Source organism: Calidris pugnax, unplaced genomic scaffold (assembly GCF_001431845.1).
Source record: "Calidris pugnax isolate Ruff unplaced genomic scaffold, ASM143184v1 scaffold44, whole genome shotgun sequence".
NCBI classification, from domain to species: Eukaryota; Metazoa; Chordata; class Aves; order Charadriiformes; family Scolopacidae; genus Calidris; species Calidris pugnax.
In genome coordinates this window covers 20790910-20807906 of record NW_015094506.1, presented here as the reverse complement: position 1 = coordinate 20807906, position 16997 = coordinate 20790910, and the positions used below count along the sequence as shown (strand labels likewise).

The 16997-nt window shown below is 38.0% G+C and overlaps 1 protein-coding gene across 1 annotated transcript in view; it reads left to right on the top strand.

The window, feature by feature from the left end:
* MYRFL (myelin regulatory factor-like) overlaps positions 1–16997 on the top strand; it is a 42614-nt gene that overhangs the window by 15851 nt on the left and 9766 nt on the right. Inside the window, exons 7-19 of the mRNA XM_014963536.1 lie at positions 1701–1896; positions 2953–3029; positions 4354–4464; positions 5045–5135; positions 7435–7635; positions 8043–8151; positions 8633–8742; positions 11135–11298; positions 11873–11936; positions 12753–12838; positions 13597–13668; positions 13788–13834; positions 13960–14124. Coding sequence (XP_014819022.1) covers positions 1701–1896; positions 2953–3029; positions 4354–4464; positions 5045–5135; positions 7435–7635; positions 8043–8151; positions 8633–8742; positions 11135–11298; positions 11873–11936; positions 12753–12838; positions 13597–13668; positions 13788–13834; positions 13960–14124 — 1493 coding nt within the window. The remainder of the gene's footprint in view (positions 1–1700; positions 1897–2952; positions 3030–4353; positions 4465–5044; positions 5136–7434; positions 7636–8042; positions 8152–8632; positions 8743–11134; positions 11299–11872; positions 11937–12752; positions 12839–13596; positions 13669–13787; positions 13835–13959; positions 14125–16997) is intronic.

Sequence of the window (16997 nt, the reverse complement as noted above, 5' to 3'; positions counted from 1 at the left end):
CATTAATTAAGGCTTGCATTGTGTCTGCTTGGCACTTTCTTAGCCCCTTGCCCCATTACTATTGTGATTGGTGGAACTCTTTTCTAAAGGTGGTGTCTGAAGACTCAAATTCTGAATAGAAAGAAGAATTCAAAGTGTGTTTCTAGTAGGGATGCTTGTGTGACAGGTATATCCCTTGGTCCCTAAAAGTTCTTTCAAGTTTTATTGTATACTGCTTGGTAAGCCTGACCGTTCTTTGTGCTATCAGATCGAAGTATGTATTTGGTTACATCTTGGTTACTGTAAATGACATACTCAGAAAATGGTAAACATGAAATTCCTTTTTGGGAGTCATTGTTCCAAACAATTCAACTTGGAGAAATGGAAATTGTATTTTTGCTTCTCAATTTGCTTGCCTCCGTGTAAGTAAATACTCTGAAATTGCTTTAAGAATAGCGGTTAATCAACTTGCTTCACACCTGAATCTGAAAAAAGACTCCTTTCCATACTATGAAATACATAAATTTCCTACATAAATAAAAAAAATTACAAGTGTAGGAAGAAGCTGAAGAACTTTTGGTTTTTTAATAATGATGGTTTGAGGAGATGGTACACATATAATTTAAAATTTGAATTAACTTGAGTTAGTAGTTTTGAAGTAGTTACAAAGTAGGTTTCTCTTCGTTCCCTGACCAAGGTAATTGGTGATTGTTTGAAAGGGGCCTTTTGTTCACAATTTATAAAAAGATAAAAAGTCTGTACATTTCTTGTAAAGTCTGTACATTTTGATTTTTCCAACTAATAATGTGCAAACAAATGAATGAGTTCTGAAAAGCCGTTCTTCAGTAATTGTGTTAATGAGAGGTTCTTAGTAGCATCAGACGAGATCATCATTATCAAACTTTCATTAGCAAGAAAAGCCGATGCCCATGTAAGAGATCCTTGCCTTGTAGCCCTATAATTTCAGAATTATCCATCACTTAAATCAGAGGACTGGAAACATTGTTGGGATGGTGAATTCACTGGCTCTTTCAGAGAGATCTTTTGATATCTTTCCTTGTTTGCTGTGAATCATAAGGAGGGAATACTCTTTCCCTTTGAGTGACAAATTAGCCCTTTGAATAAATAGAATAGGGTTTCCTTAGTTGGGGTAGGATGGACAACATTATAAAGGGAAGTTTTATAATCATCTGGCTGGAAGGTCAGTATTGATAGCTTTTCTTTTAGCCTGACTAAAGCCTTACTGGAATCCCAGGAGCTTCTGCAGAAGCACGTGGTGTGGGAATCCAGGAACAAAATGGGGAGTCTTGCTGGCTCATTAGCACGTTGTTGTCTGCAGTGCTTGTTCAGCTCTGTTGTTTATAGCAGTCTTGTAATGAATGCTTGAATACACTAAAAGGTTCAGTTGTGCTTTTAGGTGAACAGAGTTCCTTTATACTAGATTTGTAGGTAAGGATTATGTTAGCTTCTCCACCTCTGGTTTTCAAACATTTCCTGTGTCAGACTAGAGTTAGAGTACACTTTATATACTTTCTAATTTTTACACTTCCAAGAGGTTAGGAAGAAAATACTGGTAGAGGTGATTGTGAAGATGTGTTTTGGCTCCCATTTTGTCAGTAAAAATCAGACGGATTTTCAGACCACATAAAAAATAGGAATTCAAGATATTACTCAAATATGTCTATACTTAAAGTTCCTATTCTTTCTTCTTGTTTCTGTAGACCGCCTGTAGCATATCATATTGTCACAGATAAAGGATTTAATTTTTCAACAACAGATGATGCCTTTGTGTGCCAGAAGAAGAATCATTTCCAAATCACAGTCCATATTGGAATCACTGGACATCCAAAATATGTCAAAACTCAGCTGGGGGGGAAACCAATAGAAAAGTTTTACTTGAAAGCTTTTGGAATAAAGGCAAGTATTTCTCCTCTTTGTGATTATTACTTTTAATAAGTTAGTATGTGATTATCCATAGAATAAGGTAAATAATTGAAATGACCTCTTAGTCAATTTTGACCAAGAACTGACAAAAGAGAACTCTTAAGTTACTAGTGACTTCTGTGTGGAACTCTTCTGCAAAAAACCAGTGATGTTTAGTGGATGCTTGTGCTGATATGTGCTGAATGACATCATGTTTGTCTGTTTGCCAGTGGTTTTGTCACTGAATTCCCTCTCTTTGGCTGAAATTTTGTTCCCTCTGTGAGCAGTGCAGAGGCATCATCTGGTGTGTAGGTGGCCAGTCTATCCATTGGTCAATAAGATGTGTTGAAAAAAAAACAATTCACAAAGTAAAGAAAAAGAATCAAATGTGTTTTCCCCGAACAGTTCATATGTAGAAACCCAGCAAAATTTACCCATTTCTTCTTGCCAGGCTTTCCATTTTCATTCAGAACCAAATTCTTCCCAGCCGATACCGGTCCACAAGCTTGCATAAACACTAGTAAGAACTTTTTGAAAGCTTTTACAAGGTTTTTTACTTACTACCGAAATTCAGTGATTTAAAAAATCCATGTAGCTGTTTTACAAGACAGTTACTACCAGTTTTGCTTAATGCATTCTAACGCAGAAGAAATTAGTGAATGTTACTGTCATCTGTTCCCATCTGAAGCAAAGTGATGCTTGGTACCATTCCAGAAAGCTACAGAAATTTACATTACAATAACTTATGCATAGGTTCAGTTCTCATGTTTTATCTCATGATTTATGCTTTGGGGTAGAATGAGCCAATAACAGACTAGATTCAGAAATTACATCCACAGAATGATTTGAGGCTTCAGACTAGCTGGAACACAGCACTGTTAGGTGTCAATTGATCAGGAGTCAATTCCCATGTTACTTTCTAGACAGTTCCATGATAAATGAGAGAGATTTCACTGTTTCAGACACAATTTGCCTATTAATTTCTATTGAAAATATGTGTTTGAAAATGTAATATTCGTGTTATTTTTGAAAATTGTTTTTTCTTTATAGGTAGAAGCTCCAAATCAAACAATTGCTATTGAACAGTCTCAGTCAGATCGAAGCAAAAAAACTTTCCATCCTGTTAAGTAAGAATTTTGAGAAATTGATTCCATTTTATTTCAATACTTGGTTGGTTGGAAATGTAAAGTAGTTGTTTCATGGAAACTTATAGTAGCTCTAAGCCAGTCTTCCGATCTTTATCCAAATTAAATTCCGGGTGTGCACATAGAGTCACAGTAGTAACATATATCTGGTCTCCCTTCATTAAGGAGAATTTTCAGCAGCTTTACAAATATGTAAATGATTCTATGATTCTATGATTCTATGATTCTATGTTAAGTATGCCTATCCAAAATATTTATATTCAGCCAGCATCACTGTTGTATGGTGTTTAGAGCTGTACGGCAGATGCGTTTCCCATCTTAAGAAATGTCAGTAATGTTCCTGTTCTACATGGGCATGAGATCTGTTTGCTGTGCTTTTAAGGGTGGGGTGCCTCTGCTAGAAACATATGTGCAGCTTCCTCCTGGAACTCTCTGCCATTCTTCTGCATCTTAACTCCCTGGCAGAATCAATGTTTGTTCTTCTGGCATAAGTATCTTCTGTTGGAGGTGTTCTGTTCTCTATAAATAATTAAATAAGCCTTAAAACCAAAAAAGACAGCATCAAGTTTGACAGGACGGTGCTGGGATAAAGGCTGCAATATGTAATTTTCAAAAATGAACTTTTTGCTCAGGAGAAGAGCTCAGTTTTCACTTAATTACCGCTGTCATGGCATTTGTCTTCATTTTGCATACTGAAGAAGAGATTCTGGGTGTAAATTGGTTCATGGGTGATGATGGTGTAGTTTTCATTTATACCAGATGAGAACATGGTCAGTGGATTGTTGTTTTCTCCATGCAAACTCTTTATTCATATTATCACTTACAGGAGCAGTACCACTATGTATTTGAGACATAGGTCTATATTTTGTACTTCCAGACAAACAATTTAGGTGCAGGTGAAAAAATGGACAAGCAGTAAAATGTACTTATTTTAATGTGGAAAGTCAGATCCAATAATAAGCAATGTTACCCTTGGCAAGCAACAAATGTCCATCATATGGAACACATATGGTTTTATTACATTCAAGACTGTGAACAAACAGACCAAGAAACACAAGACTCCTATTACCAAGAACAGTTTCCTACTGCTGGTGCTTTATCCTGTTTGTTTCTCTCCTTGACATAGTCACTGTGTTTTTAATGTGTTTTTATAAATCAGGGTTACTGCATTTTTACTGGGGTTCCTCTGTTTTTTCATTTGTCAGTTTTTCTCAAAACTGTGTTAATGAGTTCGAGGAAATCTGGCTTGAGCCAGGTGTATCTCCAAATGGTTGATGCCCTGATCTTGTTTCCTTTTGTGTTTTAGAGTGGACCTGCCAGGAGACCAGATAACTAAAGTAACACTGGGAAGGTTGCATTTCAGTGAAACAACAGCAAATAATATGAGAAAAAAAGGGAAACCTAATCCTGACCAGAGGTATTGCTGTAGCTAGTTGGCCTGTGTGTGTGAAGTAGAAAAGAGGTCTGCTTTAGAATGGAGCTGATGTTTGTGAAGAATCTCAGCGTTGCCAAATCTTGTGATTTTTTTTTTTTTTTAAGTTTCAAATTCTGCGATACTTGGTATCTGCTTAAAGACCTCTCTTCTAGATCACAGAATGATGTGAGAATAAAAGAAAATACCTCATCCTCACGGTTAGAGATTGTTCCAGCAAGTCACAGCCAAAATGTTGACTGATGAAATCAGGCAGCCAAAAAAACAAAATCATGATGATTTTCTTCCGGGGAAGGGTCTTCATGTTTGAGTCTTCATTACTTAAACTTGTCAAATTACTGTAATTTTTGTTGATTTTCAGTGATTGTGGGGGCTTGAAAGAGCACATTACCTGAGGGTGAAGGAAATATTTTTTCTGTCATATTGTAACATAAATATGTTTTAAAAAATGTTCTGGCTGTTTTTTTATGTATCAGTAATAGCAGTTGCATGTAAAACATTTTATTTTTTTCTGTGAGAAGACATTACTTAAAATATTATTTTGATTAAATCAATTTTAAATTAGATACTTCATGCTGGTAGTTGGACTGTATGCTGTCTCTCAAGACCAATTCTACCTACTGTCTGCAAATGTCTCTGAGAAGGTCATTGTGAGGGTAAGTAGAAATTTATATTGCTTTCATGTGAAAAGTATTTACAAAACTGTTTAGATATACACAGGAGACTGGGGGGTGGGGGGGTGGGGGAGTGTGATTCGTGGGCATAAAAATTACCATTGAATTGAAAAGATTGAGGGAAAAAATAGTTACAGTGTATATTGTATGAGTATGTTGTTGTCGTTTAATTATCGTTATTTTAAAGTGTTAAAAGTAGAGCTATAGAAGAATTCAAAAGAAAGCTTGTTGTGAATTCCAGTACAAAATATATTGATTTTTCCAGATTGCTTTTTCCTTGAGGTGAAACAATTGCCTACGCTTGCCAGGAATTTGGTAAATGCTTTCATTGGCCAGATGCTTCATTTTCAGAGGAGGATGAGAATGAAAAAATTGCAAGGAAAGAAGGTCAGGCAGCTCTAGGAAGATTAAGACCCATAGCTGCCCCTTTCCAGAGTGTTTTCAGGGTGTCCCAGCTCTTAATTTGGTGGTTGTAAAGGATGGTGAGGGTCTCCGGAAGATTGCAGCCCAGCAGACTTTTTCATGTGGGCCAGTCAAGGAGCTGCTTCTTTGCATGGAGTCTTGGAGTATGGCAAGGACCAAGCTTAGCATTTTGTTTTCAAGATGGGTAAGACCAAGAGCTTGAGTGTAATAAGTGGGGATGGAAAGTGGCTTCCAAAGAAGGGTGAGGGCTGTCAAAAGCTTTTAGTCCTGCCATCATTTTTTGTAGGCCATTTCTTGGTTCTGTTTTGGCAGCACATCGTCTGCCTGGGCTTATGTTTACAGCCTGGTTTAGCATTAGGGTTTGGAGAGAGCGAAAGTGCAAAGCCCCAGTACGTGTGGTGTTGCACAGGGGCTTTCGGATGCTTTAAGTCCTGGCTCCTTTTTCATCTGGACCATAACATTGTGTCCTCTTGTGCCATAAACCCTCTTCCTGCAGTTATGGTTAGGTTTTTGGAGGGCAATATGGCTGAGAGCTCCTTTCTGGGTGGAGCTGTGAAAGGGCTTTAATAGGAATGGTTCACTCCTACTGAATAGGAGTTCAGTAGTTTTTGGCCCCGCTGAGAAGGTTTATCATCCTGGCTGTTGCTGTGGGTTCTTTTATTTCAGGACACTGAAGCATTGTGTTTGTATCATTCCTGTATATTTAGTTATTTTCCTTTTTTGTTTATTATTTTCCACAATACTGCTTTTGTCTGGATTTCTCTTTCTGCATCTAGCAGTGTTACAAATTTCATATATTTACTAATGTGGGAAATCTGAAATTTTAATGAAGACAGTTTTTTAATAGGAATCCAGGGAATGAGATTTTGCAAACCTGGCCGCTATTCCAGACAAAGAAAAAAGAAGGCAGAAAAGCAGAAGGATCATGAGGCTGTGATTTGAAGTGGTGAAAGCATCAACAGGAAAGCTGGAAAGAAAAAAAAAAAAAGTCATTTTCCAGATGTCTTGACAGGGCTTCGGTGCAGGGTACATTCAGCGAGCCATTAGCTACCTTAAAGTTGCAAAGCTGTGCAAATGCACTGTGAGAGGGAGCAACTCCTAGTCTGGCCCTTTATACACTTAAACATAACGTAACAAAACTACCAGCTGAGCAGTGGTTATCAGGCATATCAGATCATGCTCTAATTGTGGCAAACAGTGGTAAGTGCACAGCACCATGCCTTCTAGATGGCAAAGCGTTGTGAAAGCCTGGCTTCTTGAAATGAGTATGGACTTTTTATTGGGATCATACTTTTGTTCAGACTCAAATTTTAAAGCCTGAATTCAAAGTTTAAAAAAAACCAAAACCATCAAAATTAATTACTGAGTTTAACTTTTCTAATTGTACAAACTCCATTTTTTTTGGTGTTCTTTGAAAGACTCTGTTTCCTTGACATGAAATTTCTGAGTTGATTTTAAACATTACACGTGATTTTGTGAACCACGTGTATTTAATTTCTGTCTTGTTTGCTCTTTTCTGATTTCCAGCCTCAGCTAAATCTTGCTGGTAAATAAATGGTTATGTGGCGTAATGTCAAAGTTAAAATTTGGAAAGCTTTGAACATTGATAATTTAGATTAAGGTGATAATAAAGTAGAATCGAAGGGGAGCAGCTATGAGGCCATTGCTGTATAAGTAGAAACACTTGCTTAGAAGTGACTCTACTCTGTTTTTTTCTGTTGGTGTGTTAGAAAAGCTCTTGAATACAATTTAAATATTAAAGATTTGGCATTTCATTTTCCCTGCATTTCCAGTGGAAAAAGCAATAGTACATCTATGCTATACTATATCTTCAAACAATTTTTTTTTTTTCTTCCAGGCATCTAACCCAGGGCAGTTTGAGAATGACAGTGATGTACTGTGGCAGCGAGGACATGTTCCAGAGACGATAGTCTATCATGGTCGAGTAGGGATTAACACAGATGCACCAGACGAAGCGCTGGTTGTCTGCGGAAATGCAAAAGTTATGGGCAGAGTCATGCACCCGTCTGACAGCCGAGCAAAACAGAATATCCGGGAGGTGAGGGCTGTGGAGTATCTAGGGCATTTCTGTTTGCACCACGGCACATGTGTGGATCATTGTTCTGACATGTGAAGCAGCTTCTTTATCCTGGGCGTGCTGAAGTGCTGGCCTAAAGAAACAGGGTGTAGTGCTGTGCTCTGTAGAGCCACTGCCTATGGACTTTGGAAGAGGCTGCCCTTAGAAGCTGGGGATATCTGTGTAAATGGGAGTTGTCAGACTGAAGGGCAGCTGGCAGTACAAATACAAATAACACTGCTAATGGGGACCAGGAAGATTGTCCACATTTTTTGATGCAAAGATTGGCCAAGTGGCCATGTCAGGCTCGTTGCTATCTCACTGAACTCCTAGATGCCATAACCATTCTTAATGTTTCAACATATGAATCTTGGGATTTGTCCAACTAGGTCGATACAAATGAGCAGTTGAGAAGAATAACACAGATGAGGCTGGTGGAGTATGACTACAAGCCTGAATTTGCATCTGTTATGGGAATAAAAAACACCCATGAAACAGGTATTCAGTCAGCTCTGTTCCCATTTTTCATTAACTTCCACTGTTGTTCATTGTACCATAGTGCCTTTTAACACCCTGCTATTTCACTCTCATTTCCGAGGATACTACTATTGCACACTTCTTTGTGTTTCGCTTGTGATATAAAAATGCCAAAATTAACTATTTCTGGTAGTTTTCCAGCTTCTGTTTCAAATTTTAAAGATAGAATGTTATTTTTCCAGAGGTTTAATGAAAATGAAATATGTGAGCAAAAACAGTTTTGTTCTTATTTCAGAGAAATGTGAATTCTAAAGGTTGCTGATTGTTTTCTGTGGAATGGAGGAAAAAAAAAAAGTGAAATCCAAAATTCTCCTACCACAGAGAAATTCTAGATCATGTTTGCCCCTACCTGTAGCTTTTAGGATAGTCTCAACGCACACAACTGTGATCAACACTATGCCACTGTGTTTCCTGACTTAAGTTTATGTTCTCTTGTGAACAGGAATAATAGCCCAGGAAGTGAAGGAGCTTTTACCTCAAGCTGTTAGAGAAGTTGGAGATGTTTCTTGTAACGATGGAGAAAAAATAGAAAACTTCCTCATGGTTGACAAGGTATGGTCTTGAGAGAGAAAGTGGAGGTGTGTATTTAGACTGTTCCTTTTGTCTATGGAACTATAAACACACACTATGCTTTATACAAAGTTGTAGGCCTCTGTGTGTATATGTATATATTTTTTTTACGTATGTTTACATATATATTTATAAAAAGTTTGGCAAATCATTGAGAAAAACTGCACCACCAGGTGTTTGTAAATGACTGACTTTTCTAATGACAAAAAGTATTTACATTAAAATCTCACTATAATAAACATATAATGAAGGAGAAAAGGAAAAAACCTAACTTTACTGAATAAAGGTGGGTACCGATTTCATAGCATTGGTCCAACAAGTGGGACTCCAAAACATTCTTCTTTATTTAAGTGTTTAATTTAATTGAGTGTTCCAGAAGTGGATTTAGCAAGGATGGCATTCTACTTGTTAAATAAAAACTTCCTCACTTTAATCCTGGTATAATCACTTCATACCAAATACAAATGCTAACTCTCTGTGCTCTGTGGGAAGGTCTTTATTATATCTTCAAAATCATATACTATAAAATGTTTATGGCACACAAAGTAATTACCATACTTATAGGTTGGAAACGATGCCTTAGTCTATTGGCCTGTGCTCTCTTCCCCTGTGCTTCCTGTGGAAATAGGGCTGGGAGGGACTGGCAGTCCCAGAGTCCAGTCACAGGTGACTGCAGACAGCACTGTCCCACAACATTGCTCAGAGCAGCCTCTCTGTTGTGCGCTGGTTCACTGCAGGTCAGGGACCACTTCCCAGCTCTTTCCCACTTACAGCTGGTAATGGGAAGAAGGAAGTTTTACAGGTTGGGAACCTTGTCTTGTCAGGATGATGTCGTGAACACGATCCTGTGTTCATTATAATCATGCATTCTTTCATTATTCTATGGAAAACACAAGTTTACACCTCCAAAGTTAGAGAAAATGTCTATAAAAATTTCACTTGTCTTTTGATAGGCCACAAATAAGTTAAATTCATAGGTTAAATCTCCTAGGCTGTATTCCATAAAAAAAGAAGCATGAATTAGACACCTTGAATAAAGCTGTGGAATGAGCGCTTTCTAGAGATACTGTTGAAAATGAGACTTGTAGAAAATGTGCTGTGTTTGGTCAGGTTTCTGATCTGTAGCTGATTTCTAGATGCTCATAGAAGAGCGGTGGTGTTAGGGAGTGATACTAGGTTCCTTTTACCCTTTGGCCCTGCCTGTCACATTGTGTGGCAGCTGTGTTTGCATTTTTGAGCCCCCCCCAAACTTCTTTGGGGTAGTCAGATTTTTTTCTGACAAAACTGTTAGGTTGGACAATTGAGTGTTTGATTTAGTGGAAAAAAAATGCTACAAAATGTATCTAATGGAAATACTTCTGCTGAATTATCACACAAAGTGCTGTCTGTAAGAGTGCCTCCTCAGCGCTGCTCTTTGAGCCCATCGTGTTCCCTTTCTCCTCTGTAGCTTGGGTTTCTGGGCAGCACTTGCCAGAATGTGCTCCAGGGATGTGACCTAGCAGATGGAGAAAGCCTGCTGCACCCTGCGGGGTGATGTGGATGTGGCCCAAGCAGGAATAACTTTGTTACAGCAATGGCTTATTTACTGCTTAGCTTTTTCTTGGCTACTTGGCTAAGTCTGAGATCACTTCACAAGCACTTTGTTTTAGTACAGTGAGGTAAATTACTGCAGTGCAATCTGTGCTTCCTCCTCTTCCTCCAAACCCCTGTGGCAGTTTGGGAGTGTCATTCTGTGATCCTTGGGGAGACAGGGGCAGGAGACATCTATGCATAACAGTTTAAGATGTATATTGAATTCAGATCTTCGAGACAGCTAATGTCCCAGGTGGAATATCTGCTCTAAATACCTGGAGCTCCCAACTCCAGTGTAGCTTGGCACCTTGAGTAGCACATGGACAGTCCTTCATATCTTTCCTTCAGTTCAGCAGGTGATGAGGCCTTGAACTTTGTTATCTCACATTTGAAGTTTAGTTCCAGATAAGCAGGATATTGGTGGTACATTTTGCTAAGGGAGTCTGAAATCTATGCTCAGCTGCAGCACTACAAATCAAATAGCAGATGCCTGTTGTGACAGTGTTAAGGTTTAAAATTCAACACAGTATGAAGGTAAAATATAGTTTAAATTCTTGGTCTACAAAGCCCCTTGGCTTCTTCAAGTCCTCATTTTCAATTTACTGCAAGTTGAACATAAGCAATTTTTACAATCTAGCAAAAGGGTTTCATAGTCATGTGTGTCCCATTTACAGTGACATAACTTGTGTTTGCATTTTAAATATTCAGTGTATCCTCACATTGAATTCTGTACTCATTGCTGCTTGTTACATCTGATTGATGAATATACTGTATCTGCTTTTGTCATTGTTTTGCTTCGCAGGATCAGATCTTCATGGAGAATGTTGGTGCTGTAAAGCAGCTTTGTAAATTAACCAACAATCTTGAAGTCAGAATAGAAGAATTGGAACAGTGGAATAGGAAGCTGACCAGGCTGAAACGGATGAGCAGTTTAAAGTCAACAGACAGTGAAGAGAGCAAAGCCAGGTACCTCTGTCTGGAATGTTCTGTGATAGTTGTCACGGAAATTGGTAAAGTGGTCTTTGTGGTGGAAGTGAAAACGGATTTTGCTTGACAGTGGTTCAGCTCATTTCCAGTGTTTAAGTTGTGCAAAAATGCAAATTTGTCATTTTTTTGACTCGCTGACAAAATGAGTATTTGAAGTGTCTGTTATATTCCAGTCATTTTTGTAATTGCTTCAGCTGGATAAAGCAAAGGTAGATTATGTCCAGTTACAGCCCTGGTGGCTGGAAATTGCTGCTAAGAGAAATCTGCAGAGTTGCTTCTGCAAGAAAGAATCTTCATTAGTGTTTCAGTGGAAGTGATGAGCATTTCCTATTTCTTAACCATTTCCCCAAGTTTTCTTTGAAATCAAATGTAGCATTTAATAGCATTCACCTGAATGAGTTAAGTGGAGGCCTTTGTTCTTCAAAATGAATCTGATGAGACTTTTTCATTTCTCTGCAAAAGCAAGTGACATTAACACCCTATTGAAAATGTCTCTTTTTCATTTATTAGTTGATGAAGCATTTGAATATTAAAGAGATTTTGTCTCTTACAGCAGGTATAGTCGAGCTACTAGTCTTTTGCCATCAAATAAATCAGTCCCGCTAACATCCAGCAAGGTGAGTGAAATTAAATATATGAAATATGCCTATGAGAATTTTCTAAGTGTTGAAATATTAGTGACAGCTTTAGGTTTGCAGTTAGGATCTCCTGTTTTGTACTGGATAATGCTGTCTTTCAGGTGGCTAAGACCTGGATAGGATGTCATTGCTATTGCTGAGTGGCTTCATCTTGCCCATATCCTGGTGTAGAAAGAGGTGACCCCTTTTCACAGGGATTGAATGAGTTAGGGAATATATAATGACCTTTTTCAAGACAGTCTTCCTAGCCTGCTAAGTCCTGTTCTTTAAGATGAGCCAATACTCATTTGCCTACCTTGCTTTTGCCAGTGCCAAAGAGCAAGAGAAAAGAATAGGTCAGACATTCTTTATTCTGTAATGACAATCAAATGCTCCGTCATCTAAGATCATCCTACTTGTTTGCAAAGTGCCTTTCTTCTGTATTTACACAAGCTCTGGTTTAACATGGTCTGAGCAAATACTGAAAGCTGCTCATCTTTTAGTTCTGGCCACTGCTTCCTGAGTTATTAATTTTATTTTGAAATACTTCAAGAATATGAAAAATGGCAGGTAAAAAAGTGAAGGAGCTGTATTTTTACCCACCCTTTCTTCCTGTGTAATGTTTGTGTCCCCAGACTATCAACTGCACTTAGAGTTTAGGGATTAGCTGTTGACTTCTATATAAGGATGACTTGTATGGTTCCTCTGAAAGATACAAGGTTAACTTAAAGTCAGAATAGTGTAATGTTTCTTAATCTACTCGTAGTAGCTTAGTTATGTGCCACTTAGATTAACCAAACATATTTTTATTCCTAGGTTTGTTTGTCAAAGAGGAAAGAGTCTTCCCTCATGAAGATTTTCCGGGTGACTATAATAGCTTTGATTGCTATTATGGCACTATGGTAACAATTAATTATCAACAAGTTGCCTTGTTTCTCCCTTCCCTTTTCTACTTATCTCATCAGAAAGAAGATTGCATTTTTTTTCTTCTTACCATTCCTACTCAAAATGCAGTGTATTAAAATTAACAGTGAATATGCCTGGTAACACTGCAAAGTTGAAATTGTTTTAGAGCAGTGAAATACTCATGTGGTGCACACATCTCTGTCCATGTCACAATGTATGGTCCACCTTGAATGCATCTTGGTGGCTTTTGCTACAGATCCAAAACCGGACTCTTGAGATTTTGCATGTTTTATGGAATCGTTCTGTGCCTAAGTACAATTTTTGATGTACAGAGCGATTCTGTTGTGTGAAATGAATCTGGACTTGTTCCCAATGTGGTGGCCAGTCCTGTGACTCTGAAAGTTTAACTTGTGACATTGGACTTGTGGAAAGGAAATTGTGCTGTGCTTTTAAGATTGCCATTTTCTGTTTCCAGTCCAAAACCTTGTGCTTTACAATCTCTCTGTGAACTGAATACTTTGAACTGGTGGTGTGATTCTATTTACAAAGAAAAACAGGCCATATTTTGTGTTGAATTTGGCTGTATACAAGTACAGCCCTTTAAATTTAGTAGAAATTTTTTCCACTAATGGGGAAGTGATCAGGTAGTTAACTCTTGCATTACTAAATTTGGACAAGGTGCTGTCAAGGTATTATTCATATTAGAATATATAACAGATGGATGTAAATCTACAGAATAATTCTCTTTCCACAGTGCTTTGACAATATCAACCCTATATTTACTTAGTGTTCATGACAGACGTTTTGAAAAACATCCGATTTACAGGCAAGTAGTTGAATTAGTGTTAATGAATAGGAATTAGTAATAGATTGTGGACCAATCTGTTTTGGTCCACAGCTCTGATGTCCGTTTCTTAATGAACTGTTTTTCTTTTTCTTCATCAGCAGTACCTCAAGTTCTGTTACACTCTCTCCCTCTACCACTACAGCAGGTATGGTATCTCTGCTGATCTGCATACACATAACAGGCTTTCACTTTCTGTGCTATTATAAAATGCCAATAGACACACAACACTAGTGAGAATTACTTTTGTTTGTTTGTTTGTTTTCCCATTAGCATTGCAGGGGGAAAGCACAATTTCTCAGACCACGCAAACCATCAGCAGGATCCCTGAAGTGAATTTCTGTGGCATTTTGCCTTGTGACAAGGTCTATTGTTGTCCAATTCATCAACAAAAATTCAAATATCTAAGTTACGAGAAAACCAATGCAAAGGAGACAGGTAAGTTGAAACGTTAATTTCTATTATTTACCATTTGAATAAACACTATATGAAGAGTGTAGGAGAAGAGGCAAGAATCTTTAGAGGTAGTTAGCTTCCAACGAAAGAGCCCAGTCCAGAGGATTTAAGAAAAGCTGATATAACTAATTGTCACTGCAGTCCATATGCTTTAGAAAAATCTGGCCTGGTTTCCTTTAAGAGTTCTGGGTCCAAAGATGTTTTGTCAGGTGTCACTGTTCTTCCTGGCCATTCATGGTAAATGATTTCATGTGAACCAGAAAGTCACTAATCCCTTTAATTAACCTTTGGCTACAGTTGTCCAGGAGTTGATTGGGGGTAGTGGAGGGTGAATTAACAGATGTAAAAAAACCCAGACCACATAATGGTGTCACAGAGTGGTGATACTACGTCTTTTCTGCGGGCAGAGACCAAAATGTAATTGCTAGAGAACATAGAATTAAAACTTTGCTCACTCAGGCAGGGTTTTTGAGTAAAGAAATGTTATTTGAAGGCAGAGCTCTATGAAATAAATTACTTTTACTGGAATGAATTCTCTTTCAGATATTGTCTGCCAGATGTTTTGTATGTAATATATGAGTAGGTGTATTGTTTACAGCTTTTATAATATTTATAAGAACTATTTTATACATAAAGGTATGTACTAGTTGGAATTTGTATTCCCTTTCCCAGACCTTAACATTGTCAGGGTAGGAGCGAGTGTTAGTATTACTAAGCCCAGCATTCATACTCTTCCTTTCTTGGCTTTGGGAACAATTCTTGCAGTGACCTCAGCTGACAAATTGGGGTGAAATCAGGGACGGATGCAGTTCAGCCTCTGAAGTACAAATGTCTACCAGGGCAGGCACTGCCAGTTGCTGTGACACTTGTACCACGTGAACTGTTTCCATGGGATTCACCCACTGGCCATTCTTTATACTGCAAAGTGCTGTTTGCAGACAAGCTGCATGTGAGCCGTCCTTGTGATTCTTGTGATCAGTGCACAGTGAGCCCTGTGGCAGATACAGCTCAATACAGTGCTTTCAAGAGGTCGTACCTAAGTGATTTGTATTGCTCTGATGCCTGAAAGAGTTTTTATTAATTAAAAAGACATTAATCTCATTCACAAATGAGGGAACCGTAGATGGATGAAAATGAAATATGAAAACCTATCCCCAGCTGACTGCTTTTGCTATTAGGTGGAAAGAGAAGATAGAATAAACACAAAGCATTACCTTCTCAAGGTCTTATGCTCCAAATAGCATTAGGTGTGGATCCAAGAGTGAAAAATCAGCACAGTACACAAGCTACTGAAAGATTTCAGATCTGCACAAGTTTAATGAATGTATCCCCAGATGGAAGGTAACAATGTCAATATGAAATCCAAACAGAAGGAAAACCAACAAGCTGCTTAATGTAGCTGTAGCCAAGATAAATGGAAAGGAAAATGTTTTCTGAACAAAAAGCTAAGAGTTAAATATGGGGAATAATCAAGATAAACAGTGGATATTTTAGAATCAGCTGATTAGTCTGATTCATGAAATGAGAAAACTATTTAAAATTGCAGTTGAATTAAATGCTAATTTAGGAGTTCATATTTAACCTTTTACTGTTCTACCATGCTATACCTAAATTCTGTGGGTGCAGGCTGCTACTGAGTGCCTGCGCTGCAGCTCCTAGTCCCTCGCGTCTCAGGTTTGTTGAGGAGAAGGCTGTTTGGAGTGTGCAAGTAGAAACAAAAGCATTCATAAGCAAGGCAAAATTTATTAAACAAAAATTCAGCTCATCTTTAGTCTAGCTTAATGTGGCCTTTTCTCCTCATACTTTATTTGTCTTAAGAACTAAAGGGTTTAGGCTTTCGAACTTCTATTGATTTCAATGGAACTGAGGAGCATGAATACCCTTCAGCATGTGGGCCTTCTCTGCTCTCTGCTTCCATGCCATTAATGCTCGTTGCTCGCCCCTTCGTGTTAAGTGTCACTGGTAACCAGTGTCCTTACTTAGAGTGCTGTTTCTCACTGGTATCTCTCCTCTCACAATAAAAGCTTGGTGTTGGCTTCTGCTGGATTTTGGTCAACTTCATGCATTTGCATTTACTGCCATAACAAGATACCACCACCGCAAGAAACCATCAGCAGTTTTTTTTCTGTACTGCTTATAGGGTATTACAACTCAGTGAATTAAAACCAGAAAATGCTTAATGGAAAAAAAAAAAAAAGGATATCACATTTTTTGGATGAGTTTATCTGAATCTTGTCTGCAGATAATAGTTGCCCTCATTACATTCTGGTCATGCTCATACTTTTGGATTTGTTATTGAATTGGATCTTCACCCCCAACATGGGCCTTTAAGAAAGCCCTCGGAGTTACTATGTTGACAGAGTGGAAATTTACCACAATTTATTGAAGGCTGCTACAGTATTTTTTGATGGTTCCTGGTGTTCTCAATTGGCAACCTGAGCTCCAAATAAAAACAACTTCAGGGTCCTGCTTTCTACATTTCATTTGGATTGCATCAGCTTAAAGGACAATGAAATAGTAATTTTATGATGAGTAAAAAAAACAGGTAAAAATAATTTTCTATACTCGTTACTGACTCAGTTTAAATAGTTGAAATCTTAGTGAAGAAAACCTGTCTTCATCCTTGTTTTTACACAAATTTCTGATACCCATTTAATGCTTTCTTCTGTCATCTGTCAAAGAATCACAGAATCACCATATTAAATGCTTAGTAATTCAGAATATCTAGTAAATATTCCTGGCCACACTTGCCCAGCTGAGGTATTATATCTACAGGGGGAACATCTTTCAGTGAACAATCTCTTGCCTTTACCAGGGGGTATAGGTTTTCCTACAGAATAATTCTCTGTTAATGA